The 26350-nt window shown below is 43.9% G+C and overlaps 1 protein-coding gene across 1 annotated transcript; it reads right to left on the bottom strand.

Moving 5' to 3' along the window:
• Nucleotides 1–1079: 1079 nt before the first annotated feature.
• On the bottom strand, nucleotides 1080–14777 carry LOC129851761 (synaptopodin 2-like protein). Its single transcript, XM_055918222.1, has 4 exons — nucleotides 14459–14777; nucleotides 11585–11736; nucleotides 9315–10057; nucleotides 1080–7392 (listed from the first exon to the last, which is right to left on the bottom strand). The coding sequence occupies exons 1-4, from the start codon at nucleotides 14558–14560 to the stop codon at nucleotides 4697–4699; spliced, it is 3693 nt and encodes a 1230-aa protein (XP_055774197.1). The 5' UTR covers nucleotides 14561–14777; the 3' UTR covers nucleotides 1080–4696.
• Between the last annotated feature and the right edge of the window lie 11573 nt (nucleotides 14778–26350).

Here is a 26350-nt window from a genome sequence, read left to right as displayed (position 1 = left end):
ACAAAATTTGAGACATCTGTGGCATTGTGTTCTGTGACAAAGTTGCACATTTTAGTTTATCTTTTTATTGTCCCCAGAAAAAGGTGAACCTGTGTAATGATTGTGCTCTTTAATCAGCTTCTTGATATGCTACCTGCCTAGAAGACCAGCATCCCGGAGTCGCCTCTTCACTGTTGACGTTGAGACTGGTGTTTTGAGGGTACTATTTAATGAAGCTGCCAGTTGAGGACTTGTGTAGCGTGTGTTTCTCAAACTAGACACTCTAATGTACTTGTCCTCTTGCTCAGTTGTGCATTGGGGCCTCCCACTCCTCGATCAATCAAATTCATCATGGTATATTATTGAGGGGGTCAAATTGACCTGTCTCTAATATTGGGGGGGGTCATGACCTATTCAAATGTAAGTTACATGCCTACCTATATTTTCTATGGTCTAATGCAATCAATGTTATAGCGAATACGGGGGTAGCCCCGACCAGGATTTGAAGGCCAGGTCCAGCTAATTTTCAAGCCAACACCTTAACCGTTATGCAAAGAGGTCCAGCCCTATTGTTGAGGCCACCTTTTAACACCTTCCCTTTGGAGACCGTGTCTCCACGCTTCTTGGAACTGAAAAAGTCTGATTTTGTACCGGCTTCTTGGAACTGATATTGATTTGAATTCTTATCTTAATTCTATTCAGTTGGTAAGTAGCTGCATGTTTGTTAGGCTACCTTTTACAATTTAAAGACCATTTTCTGGCTGTAGAATCTGTGTTATAATTAGGTTTACTGTAAATGTTTTGAATATCACATGGGTATTCTCTTAGATTACTAAAACAGACAGACAGACAGACAGACAGACAGACAGACAGACAGACAGACAGGCAGACAGACGGACGATAGATACTCCGATGGTGTAAAATTGAATTGGATAAAAATGTGTTATTTTGGGGAAACACGGCATTGTGTTTGCATGTAGATTTCTATCCTGTTCTAGACTGGTTTTCTGTAGTACAATAATATTGTGTATCTGATCATTGCAGTGTCACACAGTGAACGACAGGGGGCAGTGTGGAATCAAATGATTCAGACAATTGGAGACATGTCTATGTTTTATTCCTCTAAAAATGGCTCATCTCTCAGTCAGTGAAAAGCTCTTACTGCGGCATAATTATTAACAGACATTTTCACACTCAAATTACAAGTCTATTATTGTATTTTTACACATATGCACAACATATTACATACTTTAAAACCCATAATGACATAAACACAACAGATAGCCTGTTGGGTTAAATTAGATGTATACATTTGAAAAACAACTAATAACAACCACCATTTACCACCATCAGAAAGGTATGAGTCATGAACCCTGTCAGTAAATGGGGGTCTTATCCATATCCAAAAGCCTGTATGTATTTGCAGTTAATTGCCATCAGCTGTTTTCAGGGTTAGAATAATATGAACGGTTATGGTCCCATTCATGATTGGGTTCATTCTCTGTCAACTCCCCCATTTTATACACTACCTGATCACCTCCATGTTTCAGAGGCACCAATGGGGTTGTCCCTCTTCTCTCTCTATCCTCCTCCCTCACTAGGCCTCAGAACCCAGGCTTTCCTAGTCACTTTCTTCTCATTTCTAAACGGCTGTGGGAAATCCTTGACAAATCCAAACTAAAGTTTTTCTCTCATTTCACACTTTGACATATCTCCCCTCCTCTAAATGCCAGTGAGGACCTTGACTCTGGGTTTATAACCGACACCCCTTTAAAACATTTGGCAGGGACCGTATGTCCCTGCTCCTTCCATATCCACAGCCCCTCTCATGTTTTTAACACTTCAGTCACAATAAAATAAAAAAAATACACATCCATCATTAGTGTCATTTGTTTTAATACAACGTGAGCGGCGACATGGACACCAGACATCCAGAAAGGGCACACTAGTCTGGGAAGTGCTAGGTTAATGTGTTCATCCAGTTCGGTTCGCTGTCTGATCAGCTCTGCAAATAGGCAGTGACAGGATAGCAAGACACCTGTTGACTACGAGCCCAGCCAAAACAGATAGCGTTTCTCGCTGACCACTGGGAGCCAGGGATCTGACCACCAACACAAACACTCAGAATGCAGAGAGGTCTAACAGAACTTCTCCCTCCTCTCATCTTCCAAGGAGGGCTTAAGCGGACTGGAAGGGAGCCCCAGCCCCAGATCCATTAAATATTAGACCTAGCCATTGCCCAATGAAAACTGAGCAATGACCTCTTTTGGACAGGTCCAAATGTCAGTGGTTTCCTCTGACTGAAGCATCATGGTACTTGGCACTCGTCTGACATTGAATCAGCGCTGCTCTGACCCCCCCCTGTTTTCACCACTCTCTGAGTTAGCCTCACCTCTTCCTCCTCTGTCCTCTCATCAGAGAGGGAAGACACAGGCACTCAGCAATCCTCCTGTGATATTTTTTTCAAAATAAATCCTACATGTCAACATTTCAAGTTTCAAAGAATAATTCAGTACAGACTTTCTCACTACCATGGCCCTTTAAACAGTATTTAGCTGACTGTGTAGAAAGATAAGCCTTACACAAACCTCCTCCAGGACAGGCGTACAGTGGGTAGACTACTGTGTACGTGTGACGTGACTGGACCAAATTCCTCTATTCAGATGTCCTGATAGACAATGATTCAACAGACAAACCAGACAAACACATGTCAGCAACAGCATGTGCGTCAGGCAAGCTAATTTACGACTGCAATCACATGGATGACTATGATTTAAAGTCCTATCGCAGTGCTTAGTGTACGTCATGCACACCATCCTGTTCTTGCGAGATCAGGATGGTTCGTAGGAGGCTAGTTCTTTGTGACGTTCATAGCCAATTACCTCTACTGCACTTCCCTCTACTAAACCAAAGGGTTGAAAAGAATCAAGTGAATGGAAACACATTTATGAGTTTCAGCAATCAACCCTTCATTTAGTGAGGGTTTCAAATGACTACAATCCAACACACTTAATACAGTGGCTTGCGAAAGTATTCACCCCACTTGGCATTTTTCCTATTTTGTTGCCTTACAAACTGTAATTAAAATTGATTTTCGGGGGGTTTGTGTCATTTGATTTACACAACATGCCTACCACTTTGAAGATGCAAAATATTTTTCATTGTGAAACAAACAAGAAATAAGACAAAAAAACGGAAAACTTGAGCATGCATAACTATTCACCCCCCCCCCCCCCCCCCCCCAAAGTCGATACTTTGTAGAGCCACCTTTTGCAGCAATTACAGCTGCAAGTTTCTTGGGGCATGTCTCTATAAGCACATCTAGCCACTGGGATTTTTGCCCATTCTTCAAGTCAAAACTGCTCCAGCTCCTTCAAGTTGCATGGTTTCCACTGGTGTACAGCAATCTTTAAGTGTTGCTTTTGCAGTATGCTTAGGGTCATTGTCCTGCTGGAAGGTGAACCTCCATCCCAGTCTCAAATCTCTGGAAGACTGAAACAGGTTTCCCTCAAGAATTTCCCTGTATTTAGCGCCATTCATCATTCCTTCAATTCTGACCAGTTTCCCAGTCCCTGCCAATGAAAAACATGCCCACAGCATGATGCTGCCACCACCATGCTTCACTGTGGGGATGGTATTCTCAGGGTGATGAGAGGTGTTGGGTTTGTGCCAGACATAGCGTTTTCTTTGATGGCCTAAAAGCTACATTTTAGTCCCATCTGACCAGAGTACCTTCTTCCATATGTTTGGGGAGTCTCCCACGTGCCTTTTAGCGAACACTAAATGTGTTTACTTATTTATTTCTTTAAGCAATGGCTTTTTTTCTGGCCACTCTTCTGTAAAGCCCAGCTCTGTGGAGTGTACGGCTTAAAGTGGTCCTATGGACAGATACTGCAATCTCCGCTGTGGAGCTTTACAGCTCCTTCAGGGTTATCTTTGGTCTCTGTTGCCTCTCTGATTAATGCCCTCCTTGCCTGGTCTGTGAGTTTTGGTGGGCAGCCCTCTCTTGGCAGGTTTGTTGTGGTGCCATATTCTTTCCATTTTTTAATAATGGATTTAATGGTGCTCTGTGGGATGATCAAAGCTTCAGATGCTTTTATAACCCAACCCTAATCTGTACTTCTCCACAACTTTGTCCCTAACCTGTTTGGAGAGCTCCTTGGTCTTCATGGTGCCGCTTGCTTGGTGGTGCCCCTTGCTTAGTGGTGTTGCAGACTATGGGGCCTTTCAGAACAGGTGTATATATACTGAGATCATGTGACAGATCATGTGACACTTAGATTGCACACAAGTGGACTTTATTTAACTAATTATGTGACTTCTGAAGGTAATTGGTTGCACCAGATCTTATTTAGGGGCTTCATAGCAAAGGGAGTGAATACATATGCAAGCACCACTTTTCCGTTTGTAATTTTTTTCCGTTTGTAAGTTATTTTTTTCATTTCACTTCACCAATTTGGAGTATTTTGTGTATGCCCATGACATGATATGTAAATTATAATCAATTCAAATTACAGGTTGTAATGCAACAAAATAGGAAAAACGGGGGGATGAATACTTTTGCAAGGCACTCGTAAAAACATTTTTGTTAGGTACTGAACAAGCTCATTGATCAGTATTTGACCACCTTATTACTTTATTGTTTTGCAGATATTTGTTTTAGGGCTGAGATGTGTCCAGTTCTTAGTGACAGACATGATCTCCCACTCCCACCTGATCACATGGCACCTGGTCTCCACACACACGGCTGGACGCCCACCTTGGTGGCGATGAAGCGGGGTTTTGGCGCCTGCATGGCATTCGCCCTTAGGGGAGTGGGAAGGTTAGCAAGGAAACTAAGCTCAGGGGCACTCTGAAACTGCTTGGCTCCTTGGAGCCCACTGTAGGACACTCCAGGATAGGGTGCTGGGTGGGGGATGGGGATGGGGTTGCGGACAGGGGTAACATTGATTCTGGGCAGTCCAGGCAGGCCCCCTGAATAGGTAGGAGCAAGGACGGAAGGTGAGGCAGAGACAGGAGCTGGGGCAAAGAAAGGGGCAGGGGGTGGGGAGAGAGGAGCAGGGGTTGGGGAGATCATATCGGAGCGGGTCAGGCGCTCTCCCAGCGTTGTGGCTGAGCGAGGAGCGATCACGGTGGGGGCCAGGCTCGGGGCTGACATGGGCGTGGGTGTGGAGAAGCGTTTGATCTCATACACACGGGCCGCTTTGACTGGGATCTGTCTGGGAGGGGTCATGGTGCTGCCCACCATAGTAGTGTACCCTCCCTGCTGATGTCTCTGGTCCTGGTAGGAGGGAATCGCCGACAGCTTGGCAACACTACCCCCGAACATAGCTGAGTTGAGCTGGTAAGGCTGCCTTCTCATGAAATCCAGAGCTTTGATTCCCTCCCTCTGAAAGGTGATCCCTCCTTTGCCTCCCCAGTCCCCCCTGTCAGACCTGCTGGTATCTCTCTGTGGCCCCACAGGACAGGAGGGGGCCAGCAGAGGGTTGTAGCCGATAGGCGGGGGGGCGCGGATGTTGGGGGATAACTTCCACTGTGAGTTGATATTGGGGTTGGGAGCATCCTGGGGCTCGACCCCTGGGCGGGAGACCTCCTGCCGGTAGGCGGTCTCCTGAGGTGTGTCTACCACATACCGGTCCATGCGGCTCTGCCTGCGGGCAAACAGCTGAGCCCCCTTGCCTTCTTCCTGGGGGATCTGAGGGGCCTCGTGGATGACCCTGGGTTTGGGGGCCACCAGTGGAGGCATCTTTCCCCGGCAGACTTCAGCACCCTGGTCTTCCTCTGCACCTGACTCAAAGCCCATCACACTCTCTGAGTAGCTTCTGTAGCGGGGCCTGTCATCCAGGTTCTGCACCATGTTCAGCAGGTCAGGGTTTGGAGAGTTCTTCTTCTCAGCAGGGACTCGAAACATGGGCCTCCTGCCGCTGTGCCGACGAGCCTCCAGGAGGATGCCGGTACGACCACCAGGGGCAGGTGGGACCTTGGACATGGGGGATCTGAGTATAGGTGTTGGGGTTGTGGGGTTTGGGAGTGGGACAACTGAGACAGAAGCTTGGGGCATCTGGGCAACAGAAACTTGAGGTTGGTGTATAGGGTCGAAAGACACTGGAGCTGGGGCTGATTGAGCCACTGAGACTGGGGCTTGGGGTATGGGTGCACCTGAGAATGGTGATGGAGGTGGAATTGTGGGTACATTGGCAAATGATCCTGGAGGTGGGGGTATGGGGCCACCTGAGAATTGTGCTGGGGGTGGAGGTATGGCTGTGAAGGACACCTGTTGAACAGAGGGCATGGGTGGTTCTGCCAGGTTCTCCACAGAGAAGGCAGGACGGGGATGAGTGGCCAGTGCTGAGGCGGAGGTGGAGAAGGGTCCTCTGGACACAGAGGACGGGGGAGAGAAGAAGGCGGGATTACCACTTGGAGGCGGCTCTGATGAGGTGGAGAAGGGAGGTCCTACAATAGACACCGAGGTCGCCGGGCGCGGGGCGCTTTTGGTGACGACAGGGCGGAACACAACAGGAGCGGTGGCGGCTCGGTTGGTCACAAACCCTGGGTTGAAGGGGCGGGCGGTTCTGTTGAGCACAGAGCTGGAGGAGAGTTCTGGCAGCGGTGTTTGGGGTGGAGGTATGTGAGTGGTTAAGATCGACACTTGGGTGGGGATTGGGTTGGGTGCCACAGTCAGGGGTGACATCACCATGCCAGCCGTGCTCACTGGAGAGTAGGCAACGTCTCCATTAGCCATGCTGTAGGCAGTAGGAGCAGCTGGGGGCGGTGCCATAGGCCTCTCTGCCACAGACCGAGCCTCCTCCTGGAAGGCTACAGGGGGCGGTGGTGCCATAGGCTGCTGAGGCTGGTACATCTGTTGTTGTGTTTCTGGCTGGGGCTGGCTCTGTGCATAAGGCTGAGGCTGCTCCTGGATCTGTATTTGGTTCAGTGATTGGGTCCTTATCTGAGGTTGGGCGGCAGCCACCTTCTTGGCGTGCTCGGCCGCCCTCTTCCTCTGCTGCTCAAACAGCTGGGCGCCCTTCCCAGAGATGTCACTCAGGCCGGGACTAGTGGCATCTTCTGTCCCGTCCCCTCGCTCTCCACCTGCGGTCGCCCTCTTCTCCAGCGCATCCAGGTAGTCACTGTCCCAGGTGGTGTCGGGGGCGGCCGAGAAGCCATCCTCATCAAACTCCGACTCGCTTCCTGGGAAGAGACCGTCTTCCTCTGGGGAATTGTGCTGCATGTCCTCGTCCACGCTGCCGAAGCTGGTCAGCGTGTACTTCTTGGAGCGCTGCCTGCGCTTCTTGAACATCAGCACGCCCTTGGAGTTGGGGTTGGGGGCGTCTGTCAGAAGGGAGGCGATAGAGCGGCACTTGGTTCTGGCCTCCTTCACCTTTTTGTCTTGAACCGTATCACCCCGGTTCAGTTCTGTAGGGGTCAGAGAGCATGTTTTAGGGTGGGCACGTCTGTAGAAATGTCATTACTGTTTCTATGTCATCTTGGTTTGGGTCATTTCCGGTTTCAGTCCAGTCGCTACATTTTTTTAAAGCTCTGGATGAAATGTATTTTCAATTCTTTAATAGGAGTTATAATTCATCTGAACTGATTAACTTAAATTGGAACTGAATCTAACATAATATACACAAAAAGATCAAGGGAGAGTCTTTTATAGGGTGGACATAGATGCATTGACGACAGTAAAGGGGGATTTTCTTTTATACCAGTGATGAGCGACCAGATTTAACCTTTAAATGGAGAACTCAGCATGACACCAGGTTCTAAAAACAACAGGGAGAGTCTATAACAAGCATCCATCTTCTACGATGCTACCAGGGCACATTCTGTAAAATGACTGGCAAGCCACAGGCTTTTCACATTAACCAAGCTAAAGGAAAAATCCCTAGTTCCCAGCTACTAACTTCAACAAATAGCAGAAAGTGTTAACGGAAAGTCCCATAATCTAGGCAGAGGTTGTACATTTCCACTAATTTGTTATGGTTTTAATTAGCATAGGGAGGCTAAATCTATGATCCCAATGTGCCCAACTATGTAAGGAGTTGTTATTTAATTTGTCACCGGCAGTGTCCCTGAACAGGACATGTGAATGTGAACCTGTAATTAGGGACACCTAGGGATTAATGGCATTTTCTTTCAATAACTTGTTAAAAAAGAAACATCTTCGAATAGTCTCAGCCCTCCCTGTCCTGAAGTTTATGACTGACAGGTGGACATGTGGTAAATATTTTCTATGTATGTACTTTGTCAGGAGTTTATTATTGGCATAAAGTATGAAATGATCACATACTCTACTGTAGATAACAGAGATTCTCTGTTATTGTAACAAAGCGTTTTTATATATGGAATTTCCCTTTAATCTGCCATGTAGTCCATCTGTCTTGGGATCGTCTTTGCGTGACAAACTCAAAAGATTCCAACTACTTATGTGATCCTGCTTTTAGGTGGCTTTCCAAAATGAGTTTTAGTGGCTGATATGTTTTCTCACACCGACATTATTGATTCATTTTACTGATCCGTTCTTGGCCTTATCTTAAAACCATACATTTCTGTGTTCCTTTGGACTAAGTGGAGCATTTGAAACATCTGTGACGGAATGTCATCCCATAGCAAACCTCTTCATCTCTGATACACAAACATGGATTCTTCAGCTGTTAGCCCAGGTCACTGGTCCATACATCAGCTGCCTGACAGACTGATCAGAGCAGAGGGCACCCCGCCTCACTATTAATAGGTATTGGTGTATTGGTGCCTAACCATCCGGCCAAAGACACCACGTGTGTGTATTTTGTATGTTCATATGTGTATGAATGTAATGTTTATCATATTTTGTTTACTCTGTTTTACACGTGTCTTACTTATACGTGTAAATATGTATGTTTTTCTTAAACTTACCCTTGTTTTTTATTTCAGTCTTAGCGAGATGTAGCAAGACATGAACATGAGAGGGAAATATAGTGGAGGAGAAGGACAGAGTGATGTATAAAAGTGGTCAAATAGGGAAAGTGAGACAGGGGAGAAGGACTCTGCTATTTGATACCAGATAGCAGCTGCATGGAAATGCTTTTCCAGGTTCATACATGCGGTGCTCAGGTTACCGGGCAACTGAACCAGGGGACAAATATAGCCCCTGTTCTACGTAGAAGGGACCGCCTCTGTCCTCTTAAAATGGCCCCATGCAGACTAATGCTGTCTCGTGGGGAACACTCTGCCTTTACCTGAAAGGACAATGTCATTTGTTATGCAGTGCCAACCTCAACTAGCCATTACATGACTAATTATTTGTACAGTAACAAATCCCGTATCACCCTATGGGTCATGATTTGTATACTCACTGGCTTGCTTGGCCTTGTCCGTGTAGGTGACACTGAGCTCCTCGTCCAGAGGGGTGTCTATAGGCCCCACCATGGGCACCATCTGCCTACGGGAGCTCAGCTGCATGGCCTCCTTGGCCCTCTCGGGTGACACCAGTGGGACAACGTTGGATGGCTCCTGGAAGGTTCTGTCCTCCTCCACCACTCTGTCCTGCCCTGAGACCTGGTCCTCAACCGAGGAGATGATGGAGGATGTCTCTGTGGAGGTCTGGGAGGACCACATCCCTGGAGGGGGCTGGTAGATCACCTCCCTGCGGGCCACCCCTGGCAGGCCCTCCCCCCCTCCTCTGCCATCCAGTAACCCGTGGCCCTGGAGCCCTGGGTAGACCCGGGCATCTGGGGCACTGTCATAGCCGCTAAACTCTGAGGTCTCCCCTCCCTCCGGGGAGGCTCTACCGAAGGCTTTTCCGGGTAAGTTGCTGGGATTTCTGTGCTTCTGCCTCCTCTGCCTCTCGTTGGCCGCCACTTCTGCGTCACTGTCTGTCTCCCCGTAGTAGGCCTCACTGCCTGGGGGCGAGGTGATGCTTCTGCGCACCATGGGGGATAGGAGGGAGGACCTGCCATGGGGGACCTCCATGATAGTGGCTGTGTGGTGCAGTCTGGAAGAGGGGGACATGGTACGCAGGGTGGCTCGGTACTCTTTGTCGATACGGGGTGATGGGGCGCGGGTCAACAGCACCACGGACTGGAAGCCTGCCGGCGCCCTGTAGGAGCAAATTCACAACACGGTTACTTAAGTATTGTTGGTCATACTGTTCTGGCTTATCCTATTTGTGTAGCACGTAATGATGGAGTAAAACTTAATGATTGAATAAAACTTAATGATGGAGTAAAACTTAATGATGGAGTAAAACTTAATGATGGAGTATCACTTAATAATGGAGTAAAACTTAATGATTGATTAAAACTTAATGATGGAGTAAAACTTAATGATTGATTAAAACTTAATGATGGAGTAAAACTTAATGATTGATTAAAACTTAATGATGGAGAAAAAATGAATGATGGGGTAAAACTTAATGATGGAGTAAAACTTAATAATGGAGTAAAACTTAATGATTGATTAAAACTTAATGGTGGAGTAAAAATGAATGATGGGGTAAAACTTAATAATGGAGTAAAACTTAATGATTGATTAAAACTTAATGGTGGAGTAAAACTTAATGATTGATTAAAACTTAATGATGGAGTAAAACTTAATGATTGATTAAAACTTAATGATGGAGTAAAAATGAATGATGGAGTAAACCTTAACGATGGAGTAAAACTTAATGATGGAGTAAAACTTAATAATGGAGTAAAACTTAATGATGGAGTAAAACTTAATGATTGATTAAAACTTAATGATGGAATGAAACCTCTTAAGGATCGGCCCCTTTTTTTCAATTTTCGTCTAAAATGACATACCCAAATCTAACTGCCTGTAGCTCAGGCCCTGAAGTAAGGATATGCATATTCTTGGTACCATTTGAAAGGAAACACTTTTAAGTGTGTGGAAATGTGAAAGGAATGTAGGAGAATATAACACAATATATCTGGTAGAAGATAATACAACCTTTCTTTAGTATTTTTTGGTACAATCCTCTTTGAAATGCAAGAGAAAGGCCATAATGTATTATTCCAGCCCAGTTGCAATTCTGATTTTGGCCATTAGATGGCAGCAGTGTATGTGCAAAGTTTTAGACTGATCCAATGAACCATTGCATTTCGGTTCAACCTTTTGTATCAGGACTGCCCAAATGTGCCTAATTTGTTTATTAATAACTTTTCATGTTCAAAGCTGTGCACTCCTCAAACAATAGCATGGTATTCTTTCACTGTAATAGCTACTGTAAATTGGACAGTGCAGTTAGATGAACAAGAATTTAAGCTTTCTGCCAATATCAGATATGTCTATGTCCTGGGAATTGTTCTTGTTACTTACAACCTCATGCTAATCGCATTAGCCTTCGTTAGCTCAACCGTCCCGTAGGGGACCCACCAATCCTGAAGTTAATGATGAAGTAGCCCTTAATGATGGAGTAGCACTTCACGATGGAGTAAAACTTAATGATGGAGTAGCACTTCATGATGGAGTAAAACTTTATGATGGAGTAGCACTTCACGATGGAGTAAAACTTAATGATGAAGTAGCACTTAATGCTAATATAGTATGTAAAACAATATGTTAACAGCAGGGTTATTTGACAGACAGGTGTACCCATCAATGGTGATTGTAACTGCTCTCTGACCTCTTGACCTGGATGTGTAGTATTCCTGGGGAGCTGTCGATTATGGTCATGGCCTGGGCGTGGGACAGACCTCCACATGGCTGGTTGTTGATGGACACCAGCTCATCACCCTCCCGCAGTCCTGCCCTGCACGCCTTACTGCGCTTACGCACCTACACCAGCAGAGAGACAAAATATCACACACAGTATTCAATATGAGACTGCCAACAGCACCCATTACGATACTCTCTCTTCATTACGATCTCTTTTTCTAACGTTCACTCTCCCTCTCCAACTATTTATCTCTGTCATCTTTCCTTTTATCTGAAAAGTGATATTGCATGGAGAACATGACAAAGCCGCTCTTGATGTCTAGTCTTGATGACTTGCTCTGACAGCTTGGACGTGCTACAGACATTGCCCACAACCTGTGGCAGAAGTGAAACCCTCTTACCCACTTTATCAGGGAAATGCCAGCCAGCACCTCTACTCCCCCATGCACTCTCCCTCTATTTGTGTACAGGGTCAACCGATAGGCAGCAGCCTGCCAGTCCTATGCTATTATACTGTATACATGTAAGTTGTGTAGTAGCTCGTATATTGCAGAGGAATCTATTTATCCTAGACCCCTAGAGGTTACTCTAGGATATGATACTAAAAACATCTGCATATTGAATATGTTATGGTTACAAATACTGTGCATGAGTTCATTGTTTGGATCTGAGGCCAGGTACACAGGGTTCAACCCAATTCATCACTAGAAGAATATTCAGGGCTGACATTGTTGACCCGTAATTATATCACAGGTCCCAGTTAGCTAACCCTATCAAAGTGGCCCTGACTTTGTGTTGCTACTTGAGGAAGGGGACATTAATAAGTCAATCAGTCACCTTATGGTCTTAGCTCCTGGCTGCTGCCCCTGTATCAAAACACACACACGCACATGCAGATTCACATGTGCACACACAAACACACACACACACACACCTAACATGATTATTCCGCCTCCATTTCTGAGGTCAGGGGTCATACGCTTTTAGATTGGCCGCCACAGACACAGCTGTCTGTTCAGATAAGGTGAGCTGACGTCCTAAGCATCTGCGCAACTCACCTCCATGTTGGATTATGATCTACTATTTTTGACGAACCATTATTCTAAGGGCTCTAACAATAATATTGTTCTCTATCATGCAATTCAGGAAGTAGGGTACGGCCGTCGTGTTGATGCAACCTATGAGATCTCAAGAGTGTGTGCATGTTGAAGCTACACGACCTAGAACCCTCAAACACAACTCTGGACCTCGAAGCCAGTTCCACTGCATTTTTTACATTGTTCCCCTCTAGTCAGGGCCTGCTTTAGACCTGGGACACCAGGTGTGTGCAATGAATTATTAGGTAGAACAGAAAACCAGCAGGCTCCGGACCTCGTAGGGTAAGAGTTGAATATCCCTGACCTATAAGAACCTTTTACTCTGGTAGAAACTGGATACATCAATGTTTACATTGATGTGTGTGAAGATAGAGTATTTTGTCTTTGTTTTGGAGCACTGGCAAAGAATACAACCTTCACTAGGCTGAAACACACACCTTAGTGAGTCACCCCTCAACCCAGAATAGCCAGGTTGAAAAGCAAATTATTCTCAGTTAACACTCAGTAAATGTGGTTTCAGTGTGTGTGTGTGTGTGTGCGTGTGTGTGTGTGTGTGTGTGTGTGTGTGTATATATACTGTATGTACTAAAATAATCTATCAAGAAAAATGACTTATATTCAGATGGGCAGAGAATAGATCCAACAGAAATACTTTGACGTAAATCCTTCCTGAACTGTGAACTGATATGCTGTATGTACAGTATCTATGACAACTTTGATGAACTGAATAACCTCTTGCGAATGTGTGTAGTGACTGACTGAGAAGCAGCCACTCAGAAACGAGTGCCAATGATGACCTTCTGCAAATGATGACCCTGATCTGTCTAACATCGGCGTAATCATGCACCAAAAGCTTTATGGAAAACAGTACTTCATGTGTATTTTACAGCTAGATATTTTTTCCCCATGTCATTAGAGCTTCATGATCAAAATGAAACATGAAATGATGTCTGCATAGAAACACACTATTTCTTACACACCCAAGATCTATGACTACTGATATGAAAGGTGATTCAAGAAAAAAACATACCACATGGGAGGTTGAGAGGGGTTGCTACATAACCACATGAAAAAATATTACAGTTTACTATAGAATACTACAGTACTTATTATAGACTTCTGTAGTAAACTGTAGAATACCATACTATAGAATACCATACTACACACTGTAGTATCCCTCAATCATGTGTATTACTTACTATAGAATGTTGTCGTATACCATAGAAGACTATAGTAAATACTACAGTATAATCTGCTAAAAAGCCTGCAAAAATACCACTTTTTTAAACTATAGTAAATATTACAGTATTTAATTTACATATACCATGCCTATTCCCTCCCCCATATCCCAACACTACAGTCAAAACTATAGTATATAAATATAGTAATACTATAGTATTTAGACCATAGTGTAATATAGATTTTTTTTAATGGGTACTTTCCAAGCAGTAGAACTTTAAAGTTCAACAGCTCTATCAATCACTCCAATGTCTACACATGAGACCCATTCCAGAACAGACACATGAGTTATCCTCAGGCCTTTCGGCCCCTGCCCATGGTGGCAGCCAATATTCCATCCGAACCACATTCACAACCCTTTATATCCCACTAATTCCAGACTCCCTACAATATATCATAGAATGCACTGTCATCGTAAAAAATGAACCCCCACCATTTTTTCTGCAATTATTCAGAATGTATCCTTTGTAACAGTTTTACCATCCTATCTTTTACTGAAGCCATACCTTGGCCACCTGAAGTGGTTTCTGGTGCTCCACGCCCCCCTGGAGACGAAAGCCCCATGGTGCTCCACCGGACAAGGTGATTATAACCTCTTCTGACACCATTATTGTGTGATACCTTCCCCTTTTCTGTGTTTCTGTCCGTTTATCTGTCTTTTTGTCTTTCTGGGGGGGCCCTCAATGCGTTTGCTCCATAGTTGTCAGGGCCCCCTCAGAGAGCTCTGTCCACTCTCCTTCAGCTATAATGTCCTGGAGCTGACTTCTCTCAGCCCCTATTCTGGCACCTGGGCACACATACACACACTCTCCCACTGACACCCACTCTGACACACACTCTGAGTATGAGCAATGCTGATAGGGTTGCAGGCTGGAGGAGCTGAAAAAAAGAGAGGGGGAGGGGAGAGAGAGAGAGAGAGAGGGGAGGGAGAGAGAAAGAGATAGAGAGGGGAGAGGGAGGGAGGGAGAGAGAAAGAGAGGGGGAGAGGGGGAGATAAAGGGGGAGAGAGAGAGAGAGAGAGGGGGGGAGAGGGAGGGAGAGAGAAAGAGAGAGAGAGAAGGGGGAGAGAGAGGGGGGAGAGAGAGGGGGAGAGGGGGAGAGGGAGAGAGAGAGAGGGGGGAAAGGGGGAGAGAGAGGGGGGAAAGGGGGAGAGAGAGGGGGGAGAGAGAGAGAGAGAGAGAGAGAGAGAGAGGGGAGAGCGACAGAGAGAGAGAGAGAGAGAGAGAGAGAGAGAGAGAGAGAGAGAGAGAGAGAGAGAGAGAGAGACCTGTTTCTGCTTACACAGAGGAATGCTGTCCTGGGTGAGTGAGGGGAGGTTCTAACTGCACACTTGTCCTGTCACTAAGACAGCAGAGTTGAACTTTCTTTCTATTTAACCTTTATTTTATCAAGGAGTCATACTGAGACCAAGGTCTCTTTCACAGATGAGCCCTGAATTACACAAATTACAGAAATACACACATCAAAATATAAATACAAATAGCAAGCTCAAATCAATCAAGTTTATTTTATATAGCCCTTCGTACATCAGCTAATATCTCGAAGTGCTGTACAGAAACCCAGCCTAAAACCCCAAACAGCAAGCAATGCAGGTGTAGAAGCACGGTGGCTAGGAAAAACTCCCTAGAAAGGCCAAAACCTAGGAAGAAACTTAGAGAGGAACCAGGCTATGAGGGGTGTCCTCTTCTGGCTGTGCCGGGTGGAGATTATAACAGAACTATGCCAAGATGTTCATGAGTGACAAGCATGGTCAAATAATAATCATGAATAATTTTCAGTTGGCTTTTCATAGCCGATCATTATGAGTTGAAAACAGCAGGTCTGGGACAGGTGGCAGGTTCCATAACCGCAGGCAGAACAGTTGAAACTGGAATAGCAGCAAGGCCAGGTGGACTGGGGACAGCAAGGAGTCATCATGCCCGGTAGTCCTGACGTATGGTCCTAGGGCTCGGGTCCTCCGAGAGAGAGAAAGAAAGAGAGAAGGAGAAAATTAGAGAGAGCCAAGATTTTCAAAATGTTCATGAATGACAAGCATGGTCAAATAATAATCAGGAATAAATGTCAGTTGGCTTTTCATAGCCGATCATTAAGAGTTGAAAACAGCAGGTCTGGGACAGGTGGCAGGTTCCATAACCGCAGGCAGAACAGTTGAAACTGGAATAGCAGCAAGGCCAGACGGACTGGGGACAGCAAGGAGTCATCATGCCCGGTAGTCCTGACGTATGGTCCTAGGGCTCAGGTCCTCCGAGAGAGAGAAAGAAAGAGAGAAGGAGAGAATTAGAGAGAGCCAAGATTTTCAAAATGTTCATAAATGACAAGCATGGTCAAATAATAATCAGGAATAAAAGTCAGTTGGCTTTTCATAGCCGATCATTAAGAGTTGAAAGCAGCAGGTCTGGGACAGGTAGGGGTTCCATAACCGCAGGCAGAGCAGTTGAAACTGGAACAGCAGCAAGGCCAGGTGGACTGGGGACAGCAAGGAGTCATCATGCCCGGTTTGCCGTGACGTATGGTCCTAGGGCTCAGGTTCTCAGAGAGAGAGAAAGAAAGAGAGAACGAGAGAATTAGAGAGAGCATACTTAAATTCACACAGGACACTGGATAAGACAGGATAAGTACTCCAGGTATAACCAACTGACCCTAGCCCCCTGACACATAAACTACTGCAGCATAAATACTGGAGGCTGAGACAGGAGCGGTCAGGAGACACTGTGGCCCCATCCGAAAGATACCCCCGGACAGGGCCAAACAGGAAGGATATAACCCCACCCACTTTGCCAAAGCACAGCCCCCGCACCACTAGAGGGATATCTTCAACCACCAACTTACAATCCTGAGACAAGGCCGAGTATAGCCCACAAAGATCTCCACCACAGCACAAACCAAGGGGGGGCGCCAACCCAGACAGGAAGATCACGTCAGTAACTCAACCCACTCAAGTGACGCACCCCTCCTAGGGACGGCATGAAAGAGCACCAGTAAGCCAGTGACTCAGCCCCTGTAATAGGGTTAGAGGCAGAGAATCCCAGTGGAGAGAGGGGAACCGGCCAGGCAGAGACAGCAAGGGCGGTTCGTTGCTCCAGAGCCTTTCCGTTCACCTTCACACTCCTGGGCCAGACTACACTCAATCATATTCTACTGAATAGTCTACTGAAGAGATAAGTCTTCAGTAAAGACTTAAAGGTTGAGACCGAGTCTGCGTCTCTCACATGGGTAGGCAGACCGTTCTATAAAAATGGAGATCTATAGGAGAAAGCCCTGCCTCCCGCTGTTTGCTTAGAAATTCTAGGGACAATTAGGAGGCCTGCGTCTTGTGACCGTAGCGTACGTATAGGTATGTACGGCAGGACCAACTCGGAAAGATAGGTAGGAGCAAGCCCATGTAACGCTTTATAGGTTAACAGTAAAACCTTGAAATCAGCCCTTGCCTTAACAGGAAGCCAGTGTAGGGAAGCTAGCACTGGAGTGATATGATCAAATTTCTTGGTTCTAGTCAGGATTCTAGCAGCCGTATTTAGCACTAACTGAAGTTTATTTAGTGCTTTATCCGGGTAGCCGGAAAGTAGAGCATTGCAGTAGTCTAACCTAGAAGTAACAAATGCATGGATTAATTTTTCTGCATCATTTTTGGACAGAAAATGTCTGATTTTTGCAATGTTACGTAGATGGAAAAAAGCTGTCCTTGAAACAGTCTTGATATGTTCGTCAAAAGAGAGATCAGGGTCAAGAGTAACGCCGAGGTCCTTCACAGTTTTATTTGAGACGACTTTACAACCATCAAGATTAATTGTCAGATTTAACAGAAGATCTCTTTGTTTCTTGGGACCTAGAACAAGCATTTCTGTTTTGTCCGAGTTTAAAAGTAGAACGTTTTCAGCCATCCACTTCCTTATGTCTGAAACACAGGCTTCTAGCGAGGGCAATTTTGGGGCTTCACCATGTTTCATTGAAATGTACAGCTGTGTGTCATCCGCATAGCAGTGAAAATTAACATTATGTTTTCGAATAACATCCCCAAGAGGTAAAATATATAGTGAAAACAATAGTGGTCCTAAAACGGAACCTTGAGGAACACCGAAATGTACAGTTGATTTGTCAGAGGACAAACCATTCACAGAGACAAACTGATATCTTTCCGACAGGTAAGATCTAAACCAGGCCAGAACTTGTCCGTGTAGACCAATTTGGGTTTCCAGTCTCTCCAAAAGAATGTGGTGATCGATGGTGTCAAAGGCAGCACTAAGGTCTAGTAGCACGAGGACAGATGCAGAGCCTCGGTCTGACGCCATTAAAAGGTCATTTACCACCTTCACAAGTGCAGTCTCAGTGCTATGATGGGGTCTAAAACCAGACTGAAGCATTTCGTATACATTGTTTGTCTTCAGGAAGGCAGTGAGTTGCTGCGCAACAGCTTTTTCTAAAATTTTTGAGAGGAATGGAAGATTCGATATAGGCCGATAGTTTTTTATATTTTCCGGGTCAAGGTTTGGCTTTTTCAAGAGAGGCTTTATTACTGCCACTTTTAGTGAGTTTGGTACACATCCGGTGGATAGAGAGCTGTTTATTATGTTCAACATAGGAGGGCCAAGCACAGGAAGCAGCTCTTTCAGTAGTTTAGTAGGAATAGGATCCAGTATGCAGCTTGAAGGTTTAGAGGCCATGATTATTTTCATCATTGTGTCAAGAGATATAGTACTAAAACACTTAAGTGTCTCTCCCGATCCCAGGCCCTGGCAGAGCTGTGCAGATCCAGGACAGCTAAGCCCTGGAGGAATACGCAGATTCAAAGAGGAGTCCGTAATTTGCTTTCTAATGGTCATGATCTTTTCCTCAAAGAAGTTCATGAATTTATTACTGCTGAAGTGAAAGCCATCCTCTCTTCGGGAATGCTGCTTTTTAGTTAGCTTTGCAACAGTATCAAAAAGAAATTTTGGATTGTTCTTATTTTCCTCGATTAAGTTGGAAAAGTAGGATGATCGAGCAGCAGTGAGGGCTCTTCGGTACTGCACGGTACTGTCTTTCCAAGCTAGTCGGAAGACTTCCAGTTTGGTGTGGCGCCATTTCCGTTCCAATTTTTCTGGAAGCTTGCTTCAAAGCTCGGGTATTTTCTGTATACCAGGGAGCTAGTTTCTTATGACAAATGTTTTTCGTTTTTAGGGGTGCAACTGCATCTAGGGTATTGCGCAAGGTTAAATTGAGTTCCTCAGTTAGGTGGTTAACTGATTTTTGTCCTCTGACGTCCTTGGGTAGGCAGAAGGAGTCTGGAAGGGCATCAAGGAATTTTTGTGTTGTCTGAGAATTTATAGCACGACTTTTGATGCTCCTTGGTTGGGGTCTGAGCAGATTATTTGTTGCGATTGCAAACGTAATAAAATGGTGGTCCGATAGTCCAGGATTATGTGGAAAAACATTAAGATCTACAACATTTATTCCATGGGACAAAACTAGGTCCAGAGTATGACTGTGGCAGTGAGTAGGTCCAGAGACATGTTGGACAAAACCCACTGAGTCGATGATGGCTCCGAAAGACTTTTGGAGTGGGTCTGTGGACTTCTCCATATGAATATTAAAATCACCAAAAATTAGAATATGATCTGCTATGACTACAAGGTCTGATAGGAATTCAGGGAACTCAGAGAGGAACGCTGTATATGGCCCAGGAGGCCTGTAAACAGTAGCTATAAAAAGTGATTGAGTAGGCTGCATAGATTTCATGACTAGAAGCTCAAAAGACGAAAACGTCATTTTTTTTTTTGTAAATTGAAATTTGCTATCGTAAATGTTAGCAACACCTCCGCCTTTGCGGGATGCACGGGGGATATGGTCACTAGTGTAACCAGGAGGTGAGGCCTCATTTAACACAGTAAATTCATCAGGCTTAAGCCATGTTTCAGTCAGGCCAATCACATCAAGATTATGATCAGTGATTAGTTCATTGACTATGACTGCCTTTGAAGTGAGGGATCTAACATTAAGTAACCCTATTTTGAGATGTGAGGTATCACGATCTCTTTCAATAATGGCAGGAATGGAGGAGGTCTTTATCCTAATGAGATTGCTAAGGCGAACACCGCCATGTTTAGTTTTGCCCAACCTAGGTCGAGGCACAGACACAGTCTCGAAAAGAAAACATAGTCATAAAAACCAACACATTCATCAGTAATAAGGTCCTCAATCAGCTTTCTGAATTACCCTAGAGCCCTCAAACTCAACTCTGGACCTCAAAGCCAGTTCCACTGCATTTTTACATTGTTCCCCTCTAATCAGGGACTGATTTAGACCTGGGACACCAGTTGGGTGAATTTAAATATATATCTATATTTCACCTTTATTTAACCTGGTAGGCCAGTTGAGAACAAGTTCTCATTTACAACTGCGACCTGGCCAAGATAAAGATAAATTAATTATCAGGTAGAACAGAAGACCATTAGGCTCCGGACCTGGTAGGGTAAGAGATGAATAACCCTGCCCCAGAGGCACCAAAACATCAAATTTAAGAACATATTGAAGATTGTTCCACAAATAAGGTGCAAGAAAACTAAAAGCTGATTTACGTAACTCAGTAGACACCAAAGGATTTTCCAGAGTTATCCATCCTTGAAACTGGGTGTGGTAACTGATACAGTATGTCTAAGGTTAGTAAGGATGTTAGGTACAGTGGGAGTTTTCATGAATTAAAACATAGCAATGTATCAACCTACGTGACATCAAAGAGGGCCAACCAAGTTACTGGTAGAGAATGCAATAATGAGTACTAAAACTGTAGCTCGTATTTAATGAAGTGGCAGCTGCATTTATATCAATGATATCGGCATAGTCTAAGACCGATATAAATGTCGACTGAATAATCTGCTTTATACTATTTAGCGAGAGAAATGACCTATTAACTTTCTCATCAATATGCTTTTTAAAAGACAGCTTTTTGTAATTTCAGATCCCCAGATATTTGTAAGCAGAAGACCCAATCAATATGGGCACATCCGAAGTCCTTAATAGGGATCAAATTCCGTTAACGGGATCGATTTGACAACATCCGGTGAAATGGCAGAGCGCCAAATTCAAATTAAAAATTAGAAACATTTAACCTTCATAAAATCACAAGTGCAATACACCAAATTAAAGCTTTACTTCTTGTTAATCCAGCCACCGTGTCAGATTTCAAAAAGGCTTTACGGCGAAAGCAAACCATGCTATTATCTGAGGACAGCACCCCATCAAACAAACACAGACAATCATAATTCATCCCGCCAGGCGTGACACAAAACTCTGAAATAACGATATAATTCATGCCTTACCTTTGAAGAGCTTCTTCTGTTGGCACTCCAATATGTCCCATAAACATCACAAATGGTCCTTTTGTTCGATTAATTCTGTCGTTATATCTCCAAAATGTCCATTTATTTGGTGCGTTTGATCCAGAAAAACACCGGTTCCAACTCGCACAACATGACTACAAAATATCTAATAAGTTACCTGTAATCTTTGTCTAAACATTTCAAGCAACTTTCCTAATACAACTTTAGGTATTTTTTTACGTAAATAACCGATAAAATTTAAGACGGGAAAAACTGTGTTCAATAGCGGATAAAAACAAAGTGGAGCGAGCTTTCAGGTCTGAACAGCCCTACTTCTTCATTATACAAAGGAAAAACATCAACCAATTTCGAAAGACTGTTGACATCCAGTGGAAGCGATAGAAACTGCAAGCAAGTGCCTTAGAAATCTAGATCCACATAGAAAACCCATTGAAAACACTGTCGCCTCAAAAAAAAATCCTGGATGGGTTTGTCCTTGGGGTTTTGCCTGCCAAATAAGTTCTGTTATACTCACAGACATCATTGAAACAGTTTTAGAAACGTCAGAGTGTTGTCTATCCAAATCCACTAATAATATGCATATCCTAGCTTCTGGGCCTGAGTAGCAGGCAGTTTACTTTGGGCATGCTTTTCATCCGGACGTGAAAATACCGCCCCCTAGCCTAGAGAGGTTAAAACCTCTCTAGGGTATGTGGGACGGTAGCGTCTCACCTCGTCAACAGCCAGTGAAACTGCAGGGCGCCAAATTCAAAACAACAGAAATCCCATAATTTAAATTCCTCAAACATACAAGTATTTTACACCATTTTAAAGATACACTTGTTGTAAATCCAGCCACAGTGTCCGATTTCAAAAAGGTTTTACGACGAAAGCACACCAAACGATTATATTAGGTCAGAGCCAAGTCACAGAAAAACACAGCCATTTTTCCAGCCAAAGAGAGGAGTAACAAAAAGCAGAAATAGAGATAAAATGAATCACCAACCTTTGATGATCTTCATCAGATGACACTCATAGGACTTCATGTTACACAATACATGTATGTTTTGTTCGGTAAAGTTCATATTTATATCCAAAAATCTGAGTTTAGGCGGGACGCTACTGTCTCACTTGGCCAAAAGCCAGAGAAAATGCAGAGCGCCAAATTAAAATAAATTATCTATAAAAATCAAACTTTCATTAAATCACACATGAAAGATACCAAATTAAAGCTACACTGGTTGTGAATCCAGCCAACATGTCAGAATTCAAATAGGCTTTTCGGTGAAAGCAAACGATGCTATTATCTGAGGATAGCACCATAGTAAACAAAGAGAGAGAAGCATATTTCAACCCTGCAGGCGCGATACAAAACGCAGAAATAAAAATATAATTCATGCCTTACCTTTGACGAGCTTCTGTTGTTGGCACTCCAATATGTCCCATAAACATCACAAATGGTCCTTTTGTTCGATTAATTCCGTCAATATATATCCAAAATGTCCATTTATTTGGCGTGTTTGATCCAGAAAAACACAGGTTCCAACTCGTTCAACATGACTACAAAATATCTCAAAGGTTACCTGTAAACTTTGCCAAAACATTTCAAACTACTTTTGTAATACAACTTTAGGTATTTTTTAACGTAAATAATCAATAAAATTGAAGACGGGATGATCTGTGTTCAATACAGGATTAAAACAAACTGTAGCTAGCTTTCTGGTCACGCGCCTCTAACAAACAGTACACTTCACTCGACCCTCGTTCTGAACAGGGCTACTTCTTCATTACACAAAGGAAAAAACCTCAACCAATTTCTAAAGACTGTTGACATCCAGTGGACGCGGTAGGAACTGCAAGAAGGTCCCTTAGAAATCTGGATTACCAATGAAAGCCCATTGAAAAGAGAGTGACCTGTTATACTCACAGACATGATTCAAACCGTTTTAGAAACTTCAGAGTGTTTTCTATCCAAATCTACTAATAATATGCATATCTTATCTTCTGGGGATGAGTAGCTGGCAGTTTAATTTGGGCATGCTTTTCATCCAAAATTCCGAATGCTGCCCCCTACCCTAGAGAAGTTTTAAAGGTAGATTCATCGATATGACGTAGATGCAGAAAGTAAACAGCATAGTGGGTCAATTTCTGCAACAACAACAAAGAGCAATAAATAAATATGTATATATGTACTGTATATATTTATTGATTTTTTGGGGGGGCTTGCCTGTTCTGCATGTTATTTTGACATTAATACGTGTTACATATCAGTTTGCAAACAATGTAAAAAATAATATATATCATTGAGTTAATAAAGCCACATACAAACAGGCAGCTCCAAAATGCGTGTTTCAGCCTAGCTCAGTGCTTCTGTGGTGGTGGGGCAGGCCAGCAGAAAATAGGAACATTGCACCGTGATTGGCTCAGCACTGCACCGTGATTGGCTCAGTGTTCTGTCATTCATGGGGACACTACGTCACCGCCTTTAGTAAGGGTAGACATCAAGAATGTGAGCCCTTTGGGTCCTGTCATAGACTTAGATTAGAAGTGCCCTTCCAAGAAGGCTCAAGGTCATTGGCCACAGATAAAATGATGTCAAATCACGTTATATGTACAGTAGCTTTGATTGGACTGATCATGTCAACATCTTACTTTCAAAGTCTTAGCTAGCAGTCATCATCAGTTGTCGACAATCTACTAGCAAATCCTTTTTAATCCCTGTCAAATGAAGAGAAATTATAGCTAAAACGTATCGGTTCTCATCGGCCATTGGACATAAAGATTACAAAACAAGTTAGAAATCGCAAATTCAACAAGGAGTCGTTTGGAAGGAATCAGTGGCTAACTGCAAGCATTGCAAAGAAACCACTGACCGCCTGCTATTCAATGGAGTGGCTGTGTTTTTCCCCCCCGAATTCCCACCATAAATCCCGAGAATGCCATACTTTGATGACAAAGTTTGATGAAAAAATATGCCTACAAAAGACCGCTGCGCCATCTTCACAAGGTGAGTCCAAAAATGTCTTGTATGCTGCTGCATATATTATCTAATATGCAAGGGAGAAATGTATACTGTGGCTAAGAAAGTAATATTAAGTGTATGTTGTGTAGTAAGCTGTTAGTAACCCCTGTGCTTCATCCTAATAATTTTCACCAACGCGGTATTGTAAATACATCTAGTGGTTAGAGCATCGAATACCCAAGCTGACAACGTACAAATCTGTCATTCTGTCCCTGAGCAAGGCAGTTAACCCACTGTTCCCAGGGCGCCGAAGCCGTGGATGTCGATTAAGACAGCCCCCCGCACCTCTCTGATTCAGAGGGGTTGGGTTAAATGCAGAAGACACATTTCAGTTGAAGGCATTCAGTTGTACAACTGACTAGGTATCCCCCTTTCCCTTATCGTTCGTGGCCCGGTGTGTGCTTGTTTGGCTAGTGTTTTGTACAGGTTTGACAGTGCTGCAAATAGTAGTGGTAGTGCTTGGCTTGCAGGTGCAAATCTATAATAGAATCGTGTTATTTGACATAACAAATTAAAAAATTATTTAACGCATCAAATACTGTTATATGACATGTATCTTTTTTGACACGCAAAGACCCAAACGGCGTTTAATAATTTGGTATATTTTCACCTCTTAATTTTGCCCACTCTTCTAACTTGGTGGTGCACATATAGCCTATAACCTGTTTTAGATAAATGTAATCATCAAATATTGCAAGAGCTTTCATTGTCTGTTTATATGCCCCCTTTATTTATCCAACGGTTCTGACTTGTACAGGGAGTGCACTGTAAGAACGGCCTATGTTCTGAATTCTGTCACTGTACATTTAAAAAGTGCTGAACAAATAGTTCTATTGACTACGTCCGTCGTAGCTTGCTTGTCACGGCTGTTGAAAGTAGAGGACCAAGGTGCAGCGTGGTTAGCGTACATGTTCTTTATTTAGACAAGACGCCGAACAAAACAATAAACATTACTAAAAACAAACCGTGAAGCTCAAAGGCTACGTGCCCTAAAAAAAGTAAACTTCCCACAAAGACAGGTGGGAAAAAAGGCTACCTAAGTATGGTTCCCAATCAGAGACAACGATAGACAGCTGTCCCTGATTGAGAACCATACCCGGCCAAAACACAGAAATAGAAAATCATAGAAAAACAAAACATAGAAACACAAAACATAGAATGCCCACCCCAACGCACGCCCTGACCAAACCAAAATAGAGACATAAAAAGGATCTCTAAGGTCAGGGCGTGATATTGCTCATTAATGTCTTAATCGAAATTACGGATTGCCTCTTATCCTCTTGTCGTCCCCATAGTTTGTACATCTCAATTGTCAGTAGAAACCACATTTGATTAAGCAAGTCTGCCATATCAGCTATATATTTTTTAAAGCCAGTAAAGGAGGCTAAATGAACTGTTTCGCTGCCAGACAGAGCTCCGCTTAAAGCCAGGTGTAGCCGTGGGAAGGTGTTGGGACTCTGCTGTTGGGACTTTATCTAGGCCCTAACAGTTTGTGGGCACCGTTTGTCACCGTTATGGTGCAATTAATGTATTGTTTAGTGTTGTGTTGTGTAGTGGCTTTGCTGGCATGCATCCCAATCCCCCCCCACCAAGATTTACATGCTAAAATCGCCACTGCTTGTTTCTAGGAAAACGTACTCAAAATGTATAATTTGACCAAATATTTAGGAAGAGGTCATCATTTCATGGAGTCTGTGAAGGAAGAAACCACATAGAAAACGTGGTCAGCAAGCTGGGTAAAAAAAAAATATTTTCACCAAGTCAACGATTTCATTCCACTTTTATCTATGCATCAGTTAGGGTCTATATAAGCTTCAATATGAGGTCCTATACCTAGCATGAAAGTGCCTTCTTGTAGCTGTGTGGGCTAATAGAGTCAAAATGTTTGCCTTGGGTTAAATTGAGTCAATGGCCATGGGGTAAGTTGAAGGAATGGTTGAGCCAATGGCCAGTTGAGCAAATGAAAGTGTTTTCTTCCCAGGCGTAATGCAAGGCATTATCGCTGAGATATGAAGTAACAACAGGGCCTATGTTAAAGGAGTTTTAAAAAGTACAGTGTTTGTTTGGTGTTTAGCCTGTGT

Source organism: Salvelinus fontinalis, chromosome 1 (assembly GCF_029448725.1).
Source record: "Salvelinus fontinalis isolate EN_2023a chromosome 1, ASM2944872v1, whole genome shotgun sequence".
NCBI classification, from domain to species: domain Eukaryota; kingdom Metazoa; phylum Chordata; class Actinopteri; order Salmoniformes; family Salmonidae; genus Salvelinus; species Salvelinus fontinalis.
Note: the sequence above shows the minus strand (reverse complement) of the source record. Positions and strands in the feature narration are given on the sequence as shown.